This window comes from Mycetomoellerius zeteki, unplaced genomic scaffold (genome assembly GCF_001594055.1).
Source record: "Mycetomoellerius zeteki isolate Tzet28-1 unplaced genomic scaffold, Tzet1.0 scaffold312, whole genome shotgun sequence".
Classification (NCBI taxonomy): Eukaryota; Metazoa; Arthropoda; class Insecta; order Hymenoptera; family Formicidae; genus Mycetomoellerius; species Mycetomoellerius zeteki.
In genome coordinates, this window is record NW_017257297.1 from 511,406 (window position 1) to 536,905 (window position 25,500).

The window sequence follows — 25,500 nt, forward strand, 5'->3', positions numbered from 1 at the left end:
GTATAAACTGAAGTTTCTAGCAACTTGCATACGTTCATATTCTGATTCTTCGTTGTTTACGTTTTATCCATGAATGAGCTATTTTTTATGTGCATTTTTACTGTATTTATTTAGAATTTATTATTTTTTTAATGCAATTTAATTTTTTTTTTCAATAATTCCTATTTTATATATTTACTATTATATTATAATTATTAATAATTACTAAGCTGATATTTTTTTTTTATTTTATATTCTGTTTTAGAATAAAAAATTGGACCGATTCTCTCGAGTTTTTATTTCAATTTTGTGAGAGAATAGACATTTTATGCACGGATAAGATTTCGTTTAGAGGCAAATACCTACAGTCATACAGATATTCTGTAACATAAACTGATATACTGGAGCTCCAAGTTCCGTTACCAGCAAATGATCACGGAGGTAGGCGTCGGCAGATGAACAAACAATGATAAAAGCCACGTGTTACCAGTACTGGTTTATCAAGAATTTTAATGCGAGCAATGATACATAATGCAGTTTCCGTTTGATTACAAATATTATTATTTTTTATCATGCATATGTATGTGCAATAAGCATAAAAACTGATAACTATTGCAGATTCTTTAAAAATATTGGCAGCCTGGTTCAAATTGCCTAAATTATAATTGTAAAATAAAAACTAAAGTAAATTTATGCTCGTTATCACACTTATCGTAGAGTCTGCTACTTTTTAAAGCCTTATCGAGAATACCACAAACGTTTGAAAGAATTTAATATTTTTCCCAAAATATTTGTGATAGACATTTTACATTTTTAAATTATCTTGAACTTTCTGGATGATGTTTCTTTCTGGAGCAAGGATGGCTATCCAGCGAGTTGCGTTCTCCTTGTTTGCCTGGAACGTTCTCCAAGAGCCCGCTCTACATCGAACGTCGCCAGTGTTGGTCTTCGATTCTTTAAGGAGGACCGCACGATACCACCAACGAGCGTCGGAGCGAGACATCAATGATACCGCGCTGCGGGCCGGCGAAGGTGGGCGTCGAGGTCGCCGGAGAGGGGCGCGCAATCTAAACCCGATAACGAGCCAGCTGGCAGCGGCAGTACCGTCGTTTACGTGGAGGTACGACCTTCGCGAGAGGTTGCTCTCGCTGGTGGTGCCGGATCGCTCCTTCAAAAGGTCACAGCCTATCCTGGGAAATAAATCGCGGCGCGAACTGGTACCACTCGCGGAGAACGGGAAAGTGCCCGTTTATCTCAAGGAACACGTCGAGGAGTGGTGAAACGACTGGGACCAGGAAAGAAAAAAAAAAGAAAAAACAAACATGCCGTGAATTTTGTCAGGTGACATTGCGTACGACCCGACGAAGTCGACGGTGTTCATAGCGCGTGCGGCTTTCGATCGCATGCGTCCAACGCTAGACACTTCGTCGTCATCGTCGTCGTCGTCGTTTTTGCCGCGCGTATGCATGTATACGGTGTGTAGTGGTACGCGCGTGTGATCGTGTTGTACCTGTGGTACCTCCTGACCCAGCTTCTACCTGATCCAGGTGCCCGACATCTGGACCAATCACGATGACTACGAGGGAGCTCTATGTTAAGGTATCGCGGGGACTAGTTCGGGAATTATATTTGATATCAGGTGTGCATCTCTGAGGAAGATGGCAGGTCTCCTCTGACGTAAATAAAATTGCGCGCCGAGGATTTTCTCGCGTGCCGACGTTTCAGTCCTTCGGGGGGGATTAACGCTACGCTTCAAGGGGATGTTTCGATTCAGTATGATGCGCGAAGCGGCGTGACTAGAGATTTTCGTCAGATTTTCCTCTATAACTAGAGACGCAATGGTGGAAGATGATTAGGGATGTTGTTCCATTTTCTGGATCCGAAGGAATTTTGAAGATAAATGTATATGAAACGTGTCTTTAACTTCAAGTACATTAAAAGGGTTGAAATTCAATAAACAATATTCGTAGTAATAATTTATAAATTTTTTGAAACTTAATTATTATTTAAAATTGCACGTTGTCATTGTATTTACATTTATGTAAAAGTATTGGATTAAAAATTCAACGATAACGAAAGAAAGAGTATGTGAGTTAGATATTTTGTGTTAATATGTAATTACCTTAACTTAACATTAACGTTATGTAATATAATAATAAACGGTTTGATCTTTTAACAACCTGTTATTTCCAATGTTAAAAAAATATAAATTACGCTGTGTTAATTTCACCAGAATTTAAAAAAAATAAATTTTAATCGCATGTATTTATTGTTTTTAAATTGGCGAAATTAATGGCGTTTTAATATATTAGCATTGTAGATAACCAGTTGTTAAAAGGTTAGAACGTTTGTTTTTACACTATGTAACATTAGCTACGTTAGTTACACTGTGCCCTTAGTCCGCGACCTATACAATAGGTGTCCTTGTTTATCCTGTAGGTTAAACAAAGACACCTATCGTATAGGTCGCAGATTAAGTGCACGGTGTAAACGTAGCCTATGTAACATTAAATTAAGATAATATATTAATAGCACAAAAGGAAAAATCTAGCTCGACTTACTGCCCTCTTTTTCATTATTTTTGAATGTTTATTCATACGAGAACCTGTATATATTTTTTAAATTAAATTTTATCTAGATTATTTCAGTCGTATATAATATCTCGAAGTCTCGCTTGACGTGATTTATCTTTATATCAACCAGGAAACTCATGGAGTTGAAAATGTCTCGGTTATACAATCAATGGAAACTGCGGGAACGACGTTTGCCACTGCGAGTTTATGGTTGCGCGTGCGAAACCGTGATCCGACTCCGTTTCTACGCCTTTTGTTAAACATTAACAACGCGCAACACTTTGGCATTTGGAATAAACACATCTTTCTCCCGGTATCACCGTGTATAACTCGCAATCCAGGAAAGATCTGTTAGGATTATTTTTTATAAATATCCAGAGAAGCTACATAAGTTCCAGCCTTTTAAGAAACCAGTCCTCTCTATTATACAACAATAAGATCAAATAAGAATTATATAAACAATTACATAAATATATAAATATATAAAAGAATTATATAATTATCGTTATGTCTATGTTGCTACATTCCCATATATACGTATATCACGAATATGGGTCATCCATTTACATAATATGCATGTCACAGTTTCTATGATACGAGAGACTTAAACCGAAGAGAAAATACTGTTTCTCACTGTTATTCTTTTTACTCTCATTTGAATATAACAGACGTCTCCATTGTATTTAATTATGCAGGCTATTATTCTTGCTTCCAAAGAATTTTTTTTTTCTTCTCTTTCCAATGAGTATCTTGATAAGAAGCACAATCATCTCTCTGAAATGTTTATTTGAAGATAATCTTGATAACTTAGCTGTTTTCAGAGATCTTGATCGATACAAAGTAAACAAATTCTCAAATCTCACTGAACGTACCTTTAAATTCAGGCTTTGTACAATATCGTATATGAAAATCAATAACACTAACTTGGCATCCTATCTAAAGCATTCTCTTTGTCAAGATTGACGAGTTCTGTATGTGTCCGATTGTATACTTACTTCATCATGCAGTTAATATCTTTTTCTCAAAATTGATATTAACAATAATTTATGTCTGTTGCAACTTTTAAACCGTATGATCTATAATGAATATATTGTTGTTTTTAAATATGTAGAGAAAATCCACGTCTTTTATTTCTCATTTCTTTAAAACAAAGATATTGATAAGAATTCTCGGTTTATAACGTTTACTACATTTTTATTGATATGTACTGACTGATCGAGCTGCAGAACGCTGACTTGAACAACAAAAAATTGTTAAATATTTTACTGTATGTGTGTGTGCATTAATAAATACGGAAAAATGGAGTGTTTCTCGGGCCATCGAGATTTCTTTCCGAAAGTAAAATCAATAACTGTTAGCAAGAGAACCTCCATTACAAGAGACCTAAATTCTGATCTAAATCAGGTGGTACGATTATAAAAATAACAGCTTGTGTTTAATTTATCGCACGATAATATTCCACTAATAACACGATTGCGATTATATGAAATGCTTTTGATAAAGAGACTTGAAATATAAAATTAATATAATTATTTTGAGAGATTTAGAATCACACACAACTAAAACAAATTATTACTATGAAAAATATAAATTAACAATGAATTAAAGCGATTATATGTGAAGCAATCGATTCCTTCCGAAAAAATTATTGCACCACTTTTTGTAACTCAACTGTCATTAACAGATCGCTAAACAGCCGCATTTTCTACATAGTCATGAATTATGTTAACCAAAGCCGAAATCTCGGAATGTCCCTAAATGTCACGACCATGTGATAATTACAATTGTACCTTTCAAGATAATTAACTGTTCTTTGGTGATTCTTTAATTATTTGCTAAATGGCGGAAGCGAGGACGGATATTTATACGTAATTTAGTAATGACGGAATAAAATAAGACTCAGTCACAAGTTTAAAATTATACGTTTAGGAGTTTATTACAGTGTGACTGGCTCTCTTTCTCCGCGGCTTTTCATTTTTTCTTTTTCTTTGAATCAGCTGCACTCACTCTCTAATGATCAAGTCCCGATCGGTCTTTCTCGAACAATTAAATTTCTAAATATTATCGAAAAAAGAGAAATGTTTTTATCAATCGCGTTTGAAGGATCATATCCTTCAATAAAGGTGAAGGTCTCCACGTTAATTCTCGTGTTTGTCTCGTGTATGTCTTGCCTGAAGCCAAAATAAGAGTCTAAGCTTAGTCTATGTGAATGTCCATGTATGTGTATACCTATATGTTTCGCAGCGAAGACTGATTTCGTGAATGTAAATTATATATAAACGAGACTATCAATGCGGATTAACTGTGACAATGCAATCGCTATAGTATCTTTCAATAGTTAATCGTCGTCATCCGATTCGTTCCGGAAGGAAATCGTCATGTCAGCGACAGGTAATATAAGCGTATTATGAAAAAATTAATTTTGTCAGATTTAAGATAATTGCAACTTAAAAATTTAATTGTATGAAAACAACATATGTCTAACGTGCAGTTTATTTTTTCTCACGATGAGTAGTAAATCCACGTGTGAATTGAAATGAGAAAAAGTAATATGATGCATATAATATGCGTCTTGGGATTAACGTGCTGCCGAGCAATGAAAACCGAGATTAGAAAGCGCTATTTCCTTCGGTTTATGCTATTCCCTTTAAGACTGTGACGCTTCTCCCCGACGTTGGTGGTTGATTTATCGGAGTGACCAGGTAAGCGGCGGGGATTGCCCGAGGTCGGGCATCATGCTTTTTGTTATAACAGGTTTTCGCTTCTTCGGACGCGGGGATACGAGGAAAAATCCTCGAAAAAAACTGGCGACGTGGACATTGTTCCTTAGGTATATTTTTTTTCATCGATCATGCCAATTCGAGCGTAGCTACGACTATGTGGGTCTTCAGAGAGTTCTGAAATATCGAATATCGAACACATATGAAAGAGAAAAATACGGTTCGTGTTTCATATATTGTTCTACGACGAGGGAATTTCAAATCTCTTTCTCTTTATACTTTATAGCATCACAAAATATTTTTCAAATTGAGAAAAATGTATTCTCTTTTACTCTCTTTTTTTATGGCGCATTTTTTCATTTTCGGAAAAAGAGCGCATTTTTCTCAATTTGAACAATATTTGTTAATGCTATAAAACGAAAGATTTAAAATTCCTTTGTCATAGATTATAGAACAATGGAACGTGAAGGTTTGGTCAAACAAATCTTTTTTCTTTTTATTATTTTCCAACATAATTATGCAAAATAATTTATGTAAAGTCAATTATTACAGATAAGATTTGTCATAACGAGAAACTTGAGTTCTGATAAATTTTTTAGTATGACGATACCGGGGACAATTTTCTCGAGATTGTTCCGGTGTGGATCTTCCTTAAACGATCGTCGCGACTGCAGATGAAATGTTCCTCATGATCTCGCGTGAGGAATCTACTGGTCTTTGCAATGACGGAGGGCAAAGAGTGTAGCGAGTGTAGCCTCGTGTCGAGACGTTTTGCTTTTCTACAGCAAGAGAAAGGGATCTGCTTGGCTATAAGCATAGCTCACCGGTCGTGTTCCTCGAACTGATCTCCCGGTTGGCTATTCCTAACAATTCTAGCTCATCTTTTACCATGAAAGCGCATTCGTGACTTCAGATAAATCAAAATTGAAATTTAAGAAATTACGATATAATGATCCATCAAACTCTCATTAAGACAAAGTCATGTGCGGTTCATTAAATATTCGTGTCATTATCTGTTTGAGATCAGCGCGGAGTTTATTCTCATATTGCGCTAACGTTGTAGGAAACCCTTTCTCTTAACGGAGAGACCATTCTCCTTATATTGATTACACCGTGTCGCAGACGGAAAGGACTTTCGTGTCTCAAGATCACTGCGCACAAGCTCTCTAATCTATTATCGATTGCATATGCGCCGTTTCCATCATCGATCATGGAGATTAGCACATTTCATTGCGTCGTCATCCGGATAAGAGAAACTCCTGCCGGCAGTTGAGCGCGCTTCATCGGAGAAGCGCTTCTTTATCTCGCGAAGAAATGTTTCCTGTGTTAAATAAGGCGTTACATCGTCGGTCCTTTATGATCCCTTCTCTTTATCCGCGAGACGTGAAGTCCTCGCGGCGATATCCCACGAAAGCATTCCGCTGTTACTGACGCGCGCATAACACCCGCGCCCGAAGCGGAAAGTCGCGTTCTCACGGTCGCAATTTTTCTTTCACGGAGACTCGATGACTAAATTTGCCTTTGTTTTATCGAGATCGATTAATCGCCTCTCGGTAAGGCATGAATCGGGAGCATTAATCTCTTAGTAGCAGAAAGTATCTCCAAGAAGATACTTTCACGCGTGATGCCACATTACACATTTTATTTTACGCCGAAGGGCATCGTCATTATGTCGAGTTAAATAAAAAATTGAGCGCAGTAAAATATAATGATGTTATTTCTTACAGCGCTTGACATTGTGATTATGCAAAATTAATGTGCAATTCTTTTTATGACGCACACCACAGCTTGAATATATCTTAAACTCTAATTATAAGTCACGTAATTTTGCGTGTGTAGGAAAGAAAGAAGTATATATGTATATATATTGTATATATATATATTTTAACAGCCTGACGTATATATCGCAACTTTAATTGCAATACTTATAGTGTAAGTGTGAATTGGATTAACGAGCTTCTGTTTTTTATGGCCTATTAGATAGGAAAAGGTAAACGCATTCGTCATGTAAGCATCATAAGCAATCGATCTTACTATCCATCGCCAATATCAACGACTAAGAAGGTAAATTCGAAGTTGTTTGCACCAGTCGTTAACAGACCTCGAAGTTTTTATAGTCTACTCTTAGATCACACATGTGTTTCATGGTTGCGAATAACAAAGAACATTATCAATACTTATCTGCATTTTGAGGTATAATTGAAGGACTTCCTGATAGAACGTTGTATTTTTTAACGTTTTTCAAAGTATTTTTATAATAAATAAAAAAAAAACATGTAGCTAACGCACAAGCAATATTTTTCTATTAAAACGTCACTTTTCACAAAAATAATGGTTGCAACATTTTTTCAGAGAGCCCTTCGATTATCATCTCGCGTTTTTCAAAAATATGGGATGTAAAATAAAAGTGAAAAATAAAATGTCAATAAATATTGAATATAAATTTCCATTGATTGTTTTCGTATTTTTACATACATTTATAAGCTGATGCAATTCAATATCTTTTTCTTCATTTTTAAGTCTTGTTTCTTCAATATCCAAAAAATACTTCGTTTACATATTGCATACTCCATTCTACTTCATATTTTAAATGTTGATGTTTACAAAGTGAATACGTAACGAATCGTACAGTTAAGTTTGTCGTTAAAGAAATCCATGTCAGCATGAATCATACATTCCGGGATGGCCTCGTAGTGATAAGATTGCAACACCCCTCCAATTGCTCTTCTACCTAGGTTTAAACTGCACACGAAAATGAAGACTTGAACCGTGAAACATTGATAAAATGTTACTGCCAATCAAACCACTTTTTGCGTCATAATTGACACAATTACTAGCGATAATGAAAATAATTCGTTAGTCGAGCAAATGTTGCTTTTGCAACATTGCTATTCAAAATCAGATTAAAACATGCGATTCAAAATCCTATATTTTAGAAATATATTAATCACATTTCAAGATATATAAGATTATTTATTTCATTAATTAATGACAGAGGTGTAATTATTTTGTATATTATATTGTACATTGAATCTATAGTGGCCTTTTAAAGTTTCTGACCAATAAATTTTATTATATTACTCAAATAAAAAATCTTTACAAGCTCTAGTAAAAATATTGTGTCCTTAAGTTGATTGTATAACAATTTTACTAACTTATAATTAAACTAGAAAACAGATTGACAAACATTATCGTAAAATTATATGTTGGTATTGATCTGTGCATGAAAGAAACACGTGAAAAATATTCGCACGATTAGTAAGAAAAGAGCCTCATGTGTGAAATGCAATGGAAGCCCTACCTCGGTGGTGAACAAGCTCGGAGAATAACGAAAGGGTTGCGTCGCTCGTGCAGAGACAACAAAGCTGCTTCGTGCATATGCGACATATGCGTACAGTGACTTGCATCAAGTTTTGAAGAAAATACATTACCAACGAGTAGTTCTCGCAAAATTGGGACAGTATCGATCACAAAACGTCACCTGCGACGAAAATATATGGTACAACAAAAACATTTCCTCGTTCTTGAGGAAAATATAATTTACAAGAATATAAAGAAAGAGTAAAAAGAAAAATGAGAAAGATAGTACTTTCAAAATAGAAACTTATACGTACCAATAAAACTTCAATATAATTAGCCAAATTCTTTACGTGTTCTTGAAGGAGATAAACCACTTTCTTATTTACGTATTTAATTTATCGTACTTTTTAATTGTTTATTATTGATGCCGTATCTTAATCATGTGCATATATTAAACATATGTGGACGCAGTAAATTAATCCGCGACGGAAAGCGATACAATGAAATCAGGAGACTCACTCACATTGAATTAGGAAATTACGTAAATACGCAAAATGCATCGTAACTTTCTATGGCTACGGATCCGCGGATCACTTTTGTCTTCTGGACATCTCTTCAATTAGAATCCTGCTATGAGAACCCGGTAGAGAACTCGAGTTTTTTGTTCCTCTTCCCGTAAGCTCGTAGTGATAATTGGCCTTACGGTTATTGCTGCTGCTGTGTTGTTGCATGTTGCGGATATATAACATAGAAAGCATGGGAACAATTTCTTTAATATGGTATGCCATCAAAGCGAGCTAGCCAAGACGTATTAATCCGTGTAAAATTTCGAACTATGTAGAGAAATTTGCACACTGATAAAGTCGAAGCTTATATAATTAAAAGATAAATACGAAATGAAAAAACAAAATTAAAAATACTTTTCATCTAACCGATCGTATAACTGTAAAAGTTTGTACTAATATTAATGTTGTTGCATCGGTTGTAAATTGTACGTAACCCCTGGGTCAGGTATTTCAAGAATATCTCGATGTCCTTTATTTACGTCTACCTTTCCATCGTCTTTTTTTTCTTTATGAACTCTGCGAACGCTTCAGCGAAAGTCTCTTATGTAATTAACTAATATACTGTAGTAAAAACCTTTGTGTCACGAGATGAAATTTTATGTCGACAGCACCGACATAAAATTTCATCTCATGACACATTGAGAGATTTCCTAAGTATAAATTCTTATATATATAAATACTACGTGTCTTTTATACGATTTGTACATTTTACAATTAATATAATCTTACAAATTTTATAAATTTAAATATATTAAAGAAAATATATATTAAAAAATTACTGAAAATGTATTAAAAGAAATATCTTAAAAGAAATTTAACATTATTTATACAGAAGAGAGTCATTATCTTTTAGCTCCGAAAATTGCTCACCGATTTATTTTTAATCTATTAGAGCAAGATGTGACTCAAATCGATCGTATCAATTCGCGAAGTGAAGTGTCAAGCTGACTATTGTGTCATTTATTAAATACGACGCGAATGTTATTGATACTCCAATTCTGTTAGCGTAAGCATTACGATGTTTATTAACGTGGTGTCGTGTAACACAGTATAATGTTACTCATATTTCGCACAAGTCTGCGTATAAGTAAAACGTCGTGCGTTTTGTGAGTCACATCAACGTGAAACGTAACGATAGGGGCAAACGAAGAGATAAGAGGTTTAATTATACCGCGTCAATGATTTCACGACCATTACGTGTCACCTGTCCGCGTTTTTATTTCTTCTCCAGCCAGCGAAACAGTATCTTGCGTAATAAATGACATACGTATACGACCTACACACTGTGAAAACCAAGTTCAGGGTCGCGTATTTTACTGTCTTTCTAAATGCGGTTAATTGGCTCGTGTAATCAAAGCAGTTAATGAAATTATTTATAAGTTTTAACAAAGAGAAGAACCGGCGCCTTTTTTCTATCGCTTTCAAAGATTTTCGCACGCACAGTGGAGATGCGATCAACGTGAATTATCGTGAGTAAATAAGGTGAAACTCATTAATGTTAAAGTAAACGTGACGTTGCACATTTACAAGTTTTGCCTGCCATTTCACACGACATTTTATGTAATTACTATCCCAGTATAAATTAGAGATTATGCTGGGATTATGCATTTCATATTCATTTATGTTTTCAAAGATAAAATTAATAATTGTGTAAACTTAAGATTCTGCGATTTTTCAATATAACTTCTTAATATATTTTAATGTGTAAAGCACGTTTCAATTATTAACACACGATTATTAGCACAATTATACAATTATACAAAAAGCATTTAATTGTGTAAATAAAATTTCTTTAGAAATTGGAAGATTTAATTTAGGCGATTGTCTCGGAAGACTCACAAAAAAGCTGTTGATATAATCAATAAACTATTTTGTCTATTAAACTTACTAATTATGGTTACGGATCGTTGACGTTACTTATGGGATGATTCGAAAATGTGGGACGGCGAAAGGGAAGTCGCGACTTCGGCAAAAAAACCAATTTACCGTTGCTTGACATGCTTCTGGATAGTACATTCGTAATACAATTGGGTGATCCCGGTAGACTACTTCGACAATACAAATCCTTACAATGAACATGAAAGCCCATTGGGTTTGACGGATACACCGTTATTCACTCACGATTGTCGTTCACATGTTCGTAGAAAATGTCAAACTGTAAAACTGTCTGACATTTATGAATGATCTAAATTTCTCCATGATGTTTGCACATGATACCTTAATTTCTTGGATTTATGCTTTAAACAGATTTTAGATTTAGTGTTATTTTATAGTATTACCTGTAGGCGCGATTAAAAATTTTAATCAGGATTGGGAAAGTTACTTTTATTTTAAAAAAAGTAAATAGTTACAGTTCTTTTTTCTTAAAAAATATAATAACTAGTTACTTTTACAAGTTATTAAATTAGCTATTAGTTTCAAAAAAATGTAACTAAATTAAGTTACTGCAGTTATGCAGATGGAAAGAAAGAAACAAAGTTAAATTGCTGAGAAAAAAGACTCTATTCCTAACTTCATTACAAGTAACGAGCCAATCCTGATTTAAATTAATATAATATAATATTATACACATGTCTTTGTATACATTTTATAATTAAATAAGTAATTGAAAAATATATTCACATAATTTTAGCTTCCTTTCTAATGTAGAAATAGCGTGACCTGTGTACAATTTATTATTTAGATCAATTTCGTATTCGCAATACATAAAAGAAATCATTGATCTTGTATGTCATGTCGACCTCTTGTTCATCACATATGTGATTAATGGTGAATGTTAAGCATTAGTACCGAGATTGAATAGAACGGTAATTTCTATGCTTGGATGGTATATTCTACCGCATACGAATAATACATGATAACATTAAATGCATGAAATAACGGCGAATTGGAGCATTTGTCAACCAAATCGATACATTCTTATTGGCGACCTCGAGCTTTATGCACCACTCTAAAAAAAAACGGTCGTCTTTGCGATGTGCTGAAAAAGTCATTCCGATGACTAATTAAATGCTGTAACGATTGTATGATATAAACAAGTGCAATTAATAAACATGTTCGATCTTGTTTTAACTTGTAATTCAAACTTTTACCTTAATTGTCAATTTCAACTTAAAATCTAAATAAACCTAATGGACCATCTGATGTTTTTAACAAAGATATATTCAACTTCAATAACCTCGCGCGATTATCGACTTTTTAATAATTTTATAAACCGTCGGTATTAACAAACAGGGATGCACCGCGTTTGTTATTAAACTATATAATAAAACTGACAAAACTTTATTAATGCAAAAAACAACAATCGATCGCAGGACGGCCGAGTATGGGTGCCGCATCCAGAGAAAGTGTGGGAAGGTGCCGTGCTCCTGGAGAACTACAGGCAGAATCAGGCAACGCTGAAGGTGCGCACGGAGGAATCGAATCAGACGAGGATATTGGAGATCAAATCGGACAATGATCTTCCGCCACTCCGAAACCCCGATATTCTGATAGGAGAAAATAATCTCACGTCACTGTCGTTTCTTCACGAGCCCGCTGTTCTCTACAATCTCCAGATCCGCTTCCAACGGCATTCCATTTACACCTACTGTGGCATAGTCCTGGTAGCCTTTAACCCGTACAACGAATTACCCATCTACGGCAATGACACGATATGGGCCTATAGGGGTCAGGCGATGGGCGACCTGGAACCCCACATATTCGCCGTAGCCGAGGAAGCCTATACGAAGTTGGAGAGGTGAGTAATCTCTTGGCGACATTTATCTATAGATTGTGTCATTGATATACGCTTGTAGCGATATTAATTAAAAAGCAGTCTTTATGTTTGATAAGAAACTAACAATATTAACAACTAATAATTGATGAATAAAAAAGGTGAATAAAAAAGATATTCTTAATTAAATGTAAGTATAGTCTTTGAAAAAGTGACTGAAACTAAAAATTTATATTTTCAATATAAAAATAAATTTATATATATATGAAACAATTTAATAAAATCAATATTTAAATTTAAAAATACAATTTTATAGTTTGAATAAAAATTTTTCATTATTTTTTAAAAACATATCTATTTCTTATTGAAATAATTTTTTATCCATTCTAAATCGCTAAACTTTTTATATTACTTTCAAATATATAATACAAAAAATCTGTTTTTAAAATAATTTTTTCAGTCTGTTAAAAAATACATTTTTAAAGGTATATTTAATAGGATATTTAAATTGCATTTATATTATGAAATATGTTTTATATTATTATATGCATACTATAAAATGTTTTTAATTAGCTCAAATTTATATAACGTAATTTCATTCAATCTATTTCATTCAACTTTTTAATTTAGGGAGAATCATGACCAGTCGATTATCGTCTCCGGCGAATCGGGCGCCGGCAAAACCGTCTCGGCGAAGTATACCATGCGGTATTTCGCGACTGTTGGCGGATCAGCGACGGAGACGCAGGTCGAGAAGAAGGTTCTCGCCTCTTCGCCTATCATGGAGGCAATTGGTAATGCAAAGACTACCAGGAACGATAATTCCTCCAGATTCGGAAAGTTTATTGAAATCCAGTTCAATAAGAATTATCACATCACCGGTGCGAGCATGAGAACGTACCTATTGGAGAAGTCGAGGGTGGTATTTCAGGCAAACGAGGAACGAAATTATCACATCTTTTATCAAATGTGCTCAGCGGCAAAACGTCTTCCCCAGTTACACTTGTCCGACCAGAATCAGTTCCACTATCTCAATCAGGGCAACAATCCAAGGATCGATGGCGTAGACGATCTAACGTATTTTAACGAGACCATAAGTGCGTTGACGATGCTTGGTTTTACGTCCAAACAGCAGGACGACATGCTACGCATACTGGCGGCCATACTACACTTAGGTAATGTAAACATAAGTAGTTGCGTCAAGGATGCGAAGCAGAACGAGGTGGATACCGAATCCAGTTACATTGCTCCATCGGATCGACATCTGCTCGTTCTTTCCGAGCTGTTGGGCGTCGAAATCAACGCAATGCGCAAATGGCTGTGCCATCGGAAAATCGTTTCGACACGAGAAGTCTTCCTGAAGCCTATGACTGTGGAACAGGCAAATGGCGCGCGAGACGCCTTGGCCAAACATATCTATGCCGAGCTCTTCAACTGGATCGTGACCAATATCAACATTTCATTGCAATCACCTAGTCAGCCACACTGTTTCATTGGTGTATTGGACATTTACGGCTTCGAAACGTTTGAGATAAACTCGTTTGAACAGTTTTGCATCAATTACGCGAACGAGAAGCTCCAGCAACAGTTCAATCAACATGTCTTTAAACTCGAGCAGGAGGAATATTTGAAAGAGGATATAGAATGGACTTTCATCGATTTTTACGATAATCAGCCGTGTATCGATCTGATCGAAACCAAACTCGGTATTCTAGATCTGCTCGACGAAGAGTGTCGCATGCCGAAGGGTTCGGACGCCTCCTGGGCGGAAAAGTTGTACACTAAGTGCATCAAGTCTAAGCATTTTGAAAAACCGCGATTCGGCACTACAGCCTTCCTGATACATCACTTCGCCGATCTCGTACAATACGAAACTGTGGGCTTCCTAGAAAAGAATCGCGACACAGTGATCGAAGAACAAGTGGACGTGCTGAGAAATAGCGAGAACAAGCTGTTGAGAAGGCTGTTCAGCGAAGAAGATCCTAAATTGGCAGTACCGCACGCAAGAGTGAAAGTGTCTACTCAGAAGAACGTACCGATGAACGCAACCAACAAACAGAATAAGAAGACGGTTGGCTCACAGTTCCGTGATTCCCTTAACATGCTGATGGCCACGCTAAACGCCACGACGCCGCACTATGTGCGCTGCATCAAGCCGAACGACGAGAAGGAAGCCTTCGAGTATAGTCCGGTGCGAGCGGTGCAACAGCTGCGTGCTTGCGGCGTTCTGGAGACCATTAGAATCTCCGCTGCAGGCTTCCCGAGTCAGCGTACGTACGGTGACTTCTTCCAGAGGTACCGCTGCCTCTGCAAGTTTAAAGAGATACGGCGGGATGATCTGAAGGAGACCTGCCGACGCATCCTGGCCAGGTACATTAACGACGAAGACAAGTTCAAGTTTGGCAAGACTAAGGTGCTCTTCAGGGCTGGTCAGGTGGCATATTTGGAGAAATTACGAGCAGAGAGACAGCGTGACGCCTGCATAATGATTCAGAAGACCGTGCGCGGTCTGATCCATCGTAATAAATACAAAAAGATTCGCAGGTCGATTCTGGGTCTCCAGAGATACGGCAGGGGTTACATCGCTCGACAAAAGGCAGAGGCTGTGAGGAGGGAGAGGGCAGCGGTGAAGATTCAGGCACGAGTAAAGGGCTGGCTGCAGAGGCGTTGGTATTTACAGATAAAACGTACGATTCTCAGTTTGCAAACGCTCGGCAGGGGCAATATGGCTCGCGCCAGGTACAAGATAATGAAAGACAACGCCGCTGCGATTGTGATCCAAAGATTCGCTCGTGGATATCTCGTGAGGATGGCGTGCAAGAAGAAACTCAGGGACATAATAATCGTACAATCGTGCATCAGGAAACGCCAAGCGAAGAAAATCTTCAGGCAACTAAAGGCCGAGGCTAGGAGTGTAGAACACGTTAAGTCGCTCAACAAAGGACTGGAGATGAAGATCATCACGTTGCAGCAGAAGATAAATGAAATGGTAAGTGACGTACTATTTATATTAATATTACACTTCTTCTTCTTCTTACGTTAGGCCTCTGTGTTACACCTCTCTCATATGCTTGTGGTGTACAAGCTGATTATTCAATTGCCACGAGCATATAGGACCTACAATTTTAATGCCGGTTCCGAACGGCGGATTTTCTAAAGGTATTTCTGTGGGCAAGGATACTCTCGGGAGGTTACCAGCTTTTTTCGAGAGGAGACACGAGCGTAAATATTTTGATTCTTACTGGGATCGAACCCCGAATCGGGATCTCTGGCATGATAGACCAGTGCGCTGTCTGCCATGCCATGCTCGCGCTCAATATTTTTAAGTTTAAATATCATATCTTTCCTTAATTGTTATCTCTTGTCAGAGATATAGTGACCTCTTCTGTATATATCCACTAATTCTAATATATAGGATATATCATAGTTTTTAACGCCAGTTCCGAATGATCTATTAGAAGAGCTTGTCATGGCAAAGACACTCTCGGTAGTTTGCTACTGCCAATCAGAAATAATTAGTCAATCGACGTCTAATCATCATCAATTCGACGCCAATCGCCGTTGATCGATCAATATTTCTGATTGGGTTGTCTTGCGAGAGATATTAATAAAATAAAATTTGATATATGTATTTTGGGTGGATTTAAACCCGGGATCCTTGACACAGAGAACAGTCACACAACTCTCTCTACACCACGATCGACACATTAAATCATATATGTATACTTAGTTAATTTATTTATATAGCAGTCTGATTCTAACTTATTATTATTTATACACATTCACCCTGCACATTTTCTCTATATTGATTATTGTGCGACAAATATTACATGTCTCAAATTGGGAGAACGCCTACTATAGTAGCAACAAATCGACGATCTTTAATTTGTGAGATTATTATTATTTGATTTTAATTATGTTGCAAGTCCGAAAGTAATCGATGTGCAGTCATATATCTAAGATAAATGTATTTAAAATACATATAGAAATATTATTCCAACGTCTATTTTGATCAGTCTATTTTGACAGTTGGCGCTTCTCTTACTTCGTTGATTAAATCATCTATTTATTATTATACACTAAAAAAATATTCTGATTAAACCAATAAAAAGACCCAAAAGGATTTTGATGAGATTATAATAACCAGAAATTTTGTTCGGTTTCATCTTTTTGTTGGTTTAATCGGAACATTTTTCTCAATTTATATGTTTTATTATTTATTTCAATGTTTTTCCAATAATCGATAGCTGCGTCTAAGAAACATATGAAATTGTTATTTCAGGCGAAGGAAAATCAGTTCTTGAAAAATGTTCAAAATGAGATGGCAGATTTGAAGTGCAAGTTGGATGGTTTGAAATTCGTTGATGTTGAGAATAAGAAACTAAACGGAATAATGCAAGAAAGAGAGAAAGCGCTGAAAAAAATAGAGGAAATTCTACAGCAAGAGAAGGACGAAAAAATGGATATACTGCATGATAAGGAGAGAATTGCTTTACAGAAAGGCGAGGAGAATAAGAAACTACTGCAGGAGAATGAAAGATTACGAAAGGAACTCTCGATAGCGACCGAGAAATTGAAGAGTAATCAACGCGGCGCCGAAGAGAATCTGAAATATCGAATCGAGCAAGAGAAAGATCTACTTCGAATGGAACAAGATCAGGATCGCGGAGCTTATCAAAGATTACTCAAGGATTACCACGAGATGGAACAGCACGCGGAAATGCTAGAACAAAAACTAGCGTTACAAGGAGTGCTTGGACACTCGCGCTCTTTAAGCAATGCTTCCAGTGGCAGTGGCCAAATCACGACTACGGAAATTCCACAAGATGACCAAAACATCGTAAGTCAAGGCATATTATGGATATTATTAAATAAACTGGAGAATCATTTATATAAAAGGAATTTTAACATGCAATAAGAGTATAAAATCAGTTTTACATAACAGTGTTCTTACTATATTTATTACTTCGACTTCATTTTCAAATACTTATCGCAAAATATCATTTTTTTACCAGATCTGAAAACAAATTTTGTTAGAGCATCAAAATAAGTAGGACGCTCAGGCTAGTTTTTAGAGTGTCAAAATTTTTTGCAACATTGCTTACTATATTTAATTGCTCTACATAATGATTTTGATAGTCCCACAAAATTATTTTCAGATCCATATCTAGCTAAATTTTTAAATACTTGAACAAAGTCTTTCTTTCTGTGCACTTTATAAGTGAATGTTCTTATGGTATCATTATAATTCCGTGTTTCTACCCGAATAGCTATATTTCATATCTCTTTAAATTATAATTTTTTACTGTTTATCATAATTGCTATTAAAATAAATTATTGGAATTACATACATCCTAATTTTTTTCTTAGGATTTCGGTTACGGTTCCGTGAGATCCACAGGTTCCTCATCGACGCCTTACTCGCGAGTTGAAACGATCGATTGGAATCAACAGCGTTCGGATAGTCCACCCGATGGGGAAGTTCAATCAAACAAATCGCCTTCGGAGGCACCCGTGTCTGCACACGCGCCCGTGGACATCGGTCTCGTCCTGAAGCTGCAACAGAAGCTGAAAGACGTCGAAAAAGAGAAAGGCAGACTGATTAGAATGGTCGAGGATCTGGAACGCGATAGTAATGAGGAGTCTAGCAAAACGCAGGATTCGTTCAGAGTAAGTAAAGGAAATTATTCGGAAAAGTGATTTTTCATATTAGATTTTAATTTCCACTTATATTGATTTTTCATGTTAAATTCTCACTTTTGATGAGTTCTTTTTGTGTCCTATTCTAACATCTATCAGTCCTCTTCTGACACGAACTTGACGTCATTTAACCGATATTAAAAGATTATCGTGATAAAATAAATTTTTCATTTTACTACGCTCCATTGTCTTATCGCCATTATCACTGATTGCTATAATCACTAGGACGTATGGTTTGTTTGCAGCTCCAAGAATTGGAAATGGAGAACGCGCAACTTAAGAAAGACTTGAATTCACTGAGGAAGACCGTATCGTCTGCTAGTCCATCGTCCGCGCAACAAAATCTCATGAGTAATATATTACAATTCATTATCTATTTGTTGCATTGCTTCTTTTAAGTTAACTGATTTTATATTTTCAAGCACTCAAGGCATGATATAAATAAATGTATATAATACTGCATATCTGTAACTTCTACTTATTTTGTGTTAGATTTCTGCCTTCTTTTATTCTGTCCTCTAAATGCTATCTTCTCATCATTTAATATTAAATATTAACTTTAACGTAGCACGTAATTGCAAATTTGCAACCAATATTTTTCTAATTATTTATTACACACACACACACACACACACACACACACAATACATTCTGTATCTCATACAATTTACAAAATTGTCGCTTTATGCTCATACGAATTCATCTCTGCTTTTCCTTTAAATGTTAAAAATAGTTTAAGTGTATAGAATTAATAAATTTCGTAAAAGTTTAAATAATATTATAAGTTTAAAGCATAAATTATATATGGAAAGAACTTTTTGAAATGTTTTGCATCTCACATATTCGTTTCATGCTATGTAATTACAAATGCTATGATGTTCTATAAACACTATCACTAAATAATTAAATAAAACACAAATATGGAAAACGTCATATTCGGTCAAGATAGATCTTTGTACCCAAACAGAACAAGCCACGATAACGTTAAAATAACATTAAAATGAATCGGAAATGATTGAAAAATGACTTTTAATGATCATTTTGGAGTCATTTTGACATCTTTTGTTATTATAATGACTTATTGTTCTGCTTGGGTACCTAATAATATTTTTATGAATTTATATAATATCCAAACTACAATTTATAAATTTTCCACTTATTTGTGTTTAACATTTCATCGGTCGATAAATGAATAAAATCACTGCTAAATAACTAAAATAACCTGTCTGCAAAACAGTATAATAATGCTAATATAATTCTATTGTAGTACAATTTGAGGCACTGCAAGAGGAATTGGAAAGGAGAAGAGAGGAGTGTATTCAACTGCACAGCGTGCTAGCTGATCATACATGTAGAATGAAGAACTTAGGTGCCAATTATGGTCGAGACGTGGATATCATAAACGAGGACGGCGAACTGGTACTTGCCTTCGAAGCGCAGAAGAAGATTAACAGGTAACCCAAAAATATATTGTTAGCTGTCGAGTGACTATTGACAAAGTGTCACAAAAATCTCTAACAATCTTTTATCGTTTGTGCATGCACTTCGATTTTCAGTAAACTTAAGACAAAGGCACCAAGAGGAGAGTGAGTTGAGCAGATTCACGAGCAGATACACCCGTTCGAACGTTATTGAACTGTTCAATCAGAAAAAAAAAATTTTATAATTTCACGTTATCATAAATGTCTTGAAGCATTTCAAATCAGCTTTTTTTACATCAGCGAAATTAATATTATTAAGTATGAGTCATGCTAAATTTCTTTAATTTATATGCTGTATGGATCATTATTTCTCCAATTACATTTCGATAATTATTTTATAATGGCATGATTTCATATGTTTAGCATGATCCCAATGAACAATTAATTTACGATTGAACAATTCAAGAGATTTTTCGAAATAATTTTTAAAAAGTGAGAAAGTTGGCTCCTTTGTTTTTAAGGCAATTGGAAGATGAGCTGCAAGCGAAGGAAAGAAATTGGCGAGCGCAAAGAGATGAATGGCGAAACGAAATAGATAGGTTGCAAGAAGAAATCGAGAAGCAGCAAAAATTGCTTTCTATTAATTTAAGTAAATCGCCGCAAACTCAAGCGGAGCTTTACATGCAGTACGAGGTGGCTAGATTGACGTCTGAAAATTTGGTAAGTAAAATAATTTTTTGAAATCAATAATGTAAAGTTTATTATCAATTTCAAACGATTTTGTTATGTTGCTTTTAAATCTATTTATACGTTTATTTTTTTATCGTAAGAAAATGATATTAATTTCTCATTTATAAATATGAAAATTAATATTTATATTTGTCGCTTGTATTAAAGGAACTTCAAGAAAAATACGATAAAGTAGCAGAAGAATGCAGACGTTTCAAAAAACAATGCAGAATCCTGTCGAAACGACTTAAGGATGCTGGATGTAAGTATAATAAATAATTATATACAAATTGTTAGAAATATTTAGAGACTCTATTGTTGTACAATTACTTTTATGCATCATAAATTACTTTATTTCTTAATGCTATCAAAGACGAAGGGGAGGAACGTCCTTATATGAAAGGCGGTGAGTGCGTGATCATGACAGACGTCATTACAGTCACTGTTTCAATTGAATTATCCGAATAATTGTTCAAACAAACGACAGTATAAGCTTTTCGATAGAAAGAAAAAATAGAAATTGTTTCGTAAAATAGTTGCTGTAAAATGGAGCAACTTGTTTCAAAATCGAGGTATGTTTGGCCCAAATTTTATGTCTTGATTTTAAACATAATGTTGTTTAGATATTTTTTCAAATTTGGAACAATGCTATCTCGACCGAGTAAAAGTTACTTCATTTTATGTAAGTTAAAAATTCAAAATTTTATGAAAAATAAACTAGATTACATATATATCCATATAGACAATTCGAATCATATAGATTATTCGGACAATTCGATCACAAATCATAATTCATCATTGCTTGCATATTGTGTCAAGTGCAGTTTCCTGAAAACTTCGAGAATATATCAATATAAACGTTTCAATTTTACAGTGTCTAACGCGGTGGAATACGCGAACGGCTGCGTCGCCGCTTCTGGTGCTCACGGAGATGGGAGTAACATGCCTATCATTCGCAAAAAGGAAAGAGATTATGAAGGAATGTTCGAATTTAGGAAAGAAGATATCAACGTAGTCATACGCCACTTGGTCATTGGTAAGTGTTACTTCTCGCTCAATAAATTCTCTAACAAAGATTATTTGATTACTTTTTTCTACTCTCATTATACATACGACTTTCGAATTCACAAATTTATATCCAATATTTCTGTCTCTTTCAGAGCTGAGACCCCGAATAGCGGTGACATTGTTACCGGGCTTGCCGGCCTACATCATCTTCATGTGCATTAGGCACACTGACTGCATCAACGATGACGAAAAAGTGCGGTCGCTGTTAACCGAGTACCTGAATGCCGTTAAACGCGTGTTGAAGAAACGCGACGATTTCGACTCCAGGGTGCTCTGGCTAAGCAACACCCTGCGTTTGTTGCACAATATGAAGCAATATTCCGGCGACAAGCCGTTTCAGATCGAGAACACGCCTAGGCAGAACGAGCAGTGCCTGAGGAACTTCGACCTGAGCGAGTACCGCGTCGTTCTAAGCAACGTGGCCCTCTGGATTTTCAACAATCTTATCACGAATCTCAAGGAGAGAATTCAAGCCCTCACGGTACCAGCCTTGCTGGAGCACGAGGCAATAGCCGTTCCGACCGACAAGACCGGACGACCCAGGTCATCGTCCATGGGCGGTGAGCCAGATTCCACGCAGCAGAAACTAGACAAGCTTCTGGGTGAACTGACATCGGTTCATAAGACCCTGCAGTATCACGGTGTGGATCCCGAGGTCGTAATGCAACTATTTAAACAATTGTTTTACTTCATGTGTGCCAGCGCTCTGAACAACCTGCTACTGAGGAGCGAGCTCTGCCGATGGACGAAGGGTATGCAGATAAGGTAAGATAAACCGTGCCGCATTAATCCTCAGTTTCGCAGTTGTATTGTATTATCCCCTAGTTGGCTTTCCGACCTCTTTGTATGACCTCCAGGTCATAGTGCCAGAACGTTATATATGTCAAGCCTTTGAGTCTCTTCGGAGAGCAGAAGACTCGCTTGTTTTTCACCTTTAATAATGGTAGATTTATTTAGCCCATGGCACATACAAAAACGTAAAGTAGTAAGACGTAAGCAGTAACGAAATCGTAACATTGGATTCGCTACTGGCCTTACGGTCTTTACCGCCAATTCGCTTACGGATTACCTTACGTTTTTGTATGTGCCATAGGTTTAACGCCGAATCTAAACGGTGCTGGTGACTTTCTCTTAATCACCAGATGGAGTTATTTTTTGGCTTCTTAAACGCGAAAAATCACGTATATAGGCGCAGGTGGGATCAAACTCGGATCTATAAATCGCGAGTCAACCGCACCGAGCGGCAAGAGCACCCACTTGACGACTCAATTCGCAGTTACTTATTGACAGTATAAAGAGAAATCTAATACGAATAATTGCTTTATAGAAAATATAGTAAATTATAAGGGAAAACTTTTTTAATAAGAAATCTTACTGCAGGTTAATTTAATTAATACTGAAAGATAGTAGTTAATTACTTATTTTGAAGACACTGTTATTCAGTGTCTTTAGTATTCCAAATAAGTAATTGATTACTGTCTTTCAATAATAAATGTGCCAGTATTAAATTGATTAATATTTATAAACTTCTGTAAATTTTTCTTCTTTAATCTTCTAAATTAAGGCCTGACTTTATAATTATTCATTTTTCAATCTTGTGCATTATTACTTGCCTAATAATATTGAATATATTTGTAGGAATTATACAATGTTTCGTTTAATATTTAAGGTATAACATGAGCCATTTGGAGCAGTGGGGCAGGGACCGACGATTAGAAACCGCGTCGGAAGCTCTATATCCCATCATACAGGCATCGCAGCTTCTGCAGGCTCGCAAGACAGACGAGGACGTTAATTCTGTCTGCGAGATGTGTCACAAACTGACGGCCAATCAAATAGTGAAAATTCTGAATCTATATACACCTGTCGATGATTACGAAAGTCGAGTTCCTGTTTCGTTCATCAAAAAAGTACAAGAAAAACTAAAAGAGCGTGGCGAGAACAACGAACAAGTAAGTTTTCATCATAAGTCAATTGGAAATTATCAACAGAATCTGTTTTCTACAGTTAAACTAGTATACACTTCTGGAACTTAAAATTATATATATTTGATATTTGAGGAAAAAAAATTTTAGTGCAGTCTAGTGAGGAATAAAAAAAACAGATCTAATTCTTTGGCAAGATGAATATTTAAAAGAACTTCGTTTGTGGCGAATCCGCGAACAAATTTTTTTTTTATAATACATGATAATGATTTTTTTTTCAGCTGTTAATGGATCTAAAGTACTCCTATCCCGTAAGATTCTCATTTAATCCGTCAGACATTCGACTTGAAGATATCGAAGTACCTGAGGTGCTTCACTTGCCCATGCTCAAGAAGGTGTAACGCAAGCTCTCTCTCGACATGATCCTGGTCAAGATCCCTGTACTACGGTACTATACTGTGTGTCTTTAGTTGAATTGAAAACGTTATACGCGAATAACCGAAACTCGCTTAGTCCATTTATTCGTACAGGAAATTAGTGATACCGATAATCCGGCTACGTATAGACATTATATGTAGACGCATCGAGAGTGGCTCATTGATATCACGTTTTATATGTTTCTTTTTTACTCGTGTAATTTGTAGATTTTATGATATGTCGTCACATTCCGAATCGTATTCGCGTTTGAAGTCAATTCTGTTGTATAGATAAACGATCGGGTCTCGGTAACGAGAAAGAGCGATATTTTCAATTATTGTTACTGTATAGTGTTGTCGAAATGTATAAAGGAAGGCATGAGTACGAAGTTCTTACAAGGATTTTAGATTTTATTGATCAATATTATTTACATTAAAGATAAATAATATTCTCAGAGATATATTTCTTTTATAAATTCGTTCTTCCTTGAAGTACAAGGAGATGTATGTCTCGCATTCATTTCTTTTCAAATAAAAATTGAAAATCATGAATTTCCGAAAATTTAAGTTAATTAAATTTGGAAATTATGCACTAACGAAACAATTTCTACTGAAAAGCAATCTAACAATAAGGGAAAGATAGTAATGGCGCAATTCTTTCTTCTTTTGTACCATCATACTTGATCCTTGTGAGAATTTCGCATGATAAAGTTGAAAACTTGTTAAAGATTGTAATTAATATGTAAAAAGGAGACGCACGAAAGAGAAAAGATATAACGACATGTTGGAAATAGATTGTATATTTTGTGATACGAAAAGGAGAGAGAAAGAGTTATTATAAAATTGAGTTCAATGATGGACTAATATACGAATGAAAAGAAAATACGATAAAAGGCGACTGAAAGAAACAGTGGTACATAATTGTTGTTGTATTCTAATTTATACATTGTACATGCGATTGTATTTTGTGCCATTTTACAAGTAGATCGTACCAATATTCGTTTGTTATTTTGTTCGGTCTGCCATTGTTTCGCGCATTACAAACGCATTCCACAGAATAATGTCTGAAAAGCGAGAAAATATCCCTTCCCTGAAGATGTTATAGACAGAATATATTTACACACTTACACCTTGACTCGATGTGACATATTTATTTGTTCCTACAGTGAAAATATTGAAAATAAAGTCGAGGTGCTGGATAGTTCAGTGGTAAAGCAATCGCTTATTCAATTTAAAGACCCGGGTTCGATTCTCGGTCTTGTCACCTCACATATAGAATATAAGAGAAGATTACATTTACTGTGATAGAAAAAGAGTATCCAAAAAATAATCCAAGACAACATTTAGGCAATATAAATCGTGGTATATATTACGATTTAAGAGGTCAG

The 25,500-nt window shown here is 35.6% G+C and overlaps 1 protein-coding gene across 4 annotated transcripts; it reads left to right on the top strand.

The window, feature by feature from the left end:
- Window positions 1-895: 895 nt before the first annotated feature.
- Window positions 896-24,575, top strand: didum (dilute class unconventional myosin). Of its 4 annotated transcripts, XM_018451605.1 has the most exons (15): window positions 896-1,578; window positions 12,453-12,877; window positions 13,484-15,842; window positions 17,136-17,693; window positions 18,224-18,523; window positions 18,799-18,904; window positions 19,821-20,007; window positions 20,110-20,139; window positions 20,496-20,694; window positions 20,872-20,965; window positions 21,077-21,109; window positions 21,578-21,739; window positions 21,864-22,536; window positions 23,441-23,723; window positions 23,978-24,575. In XM_018451605.1, exons 1-15 carry the CDS (start codon window positions 1,552-1,554, stop codon window positions 24,095-24,097), a joined length of 5,556 nt encoding a protein of 1,851 aa, XP_018307107.1. In that variant the 5' UTR covers window positions 896-1,551; the 3' UTR covers window positions 24,098-24,575. The 4 variants fall into 4 exon arrangements, with proteins under 4 accessions (XP_018307107.1, XP_018307110.1, XP_018307109.1 ...); XM_018451608.1 differs by lacking the exon at window positions 21,077-21,109; XM_018451607.1 differs by lacking the exon at window positions 20,110-20,139.
- The last annotated feature ends 925 nt before the right edge of the window (window positions 24,576-25,500 follow it).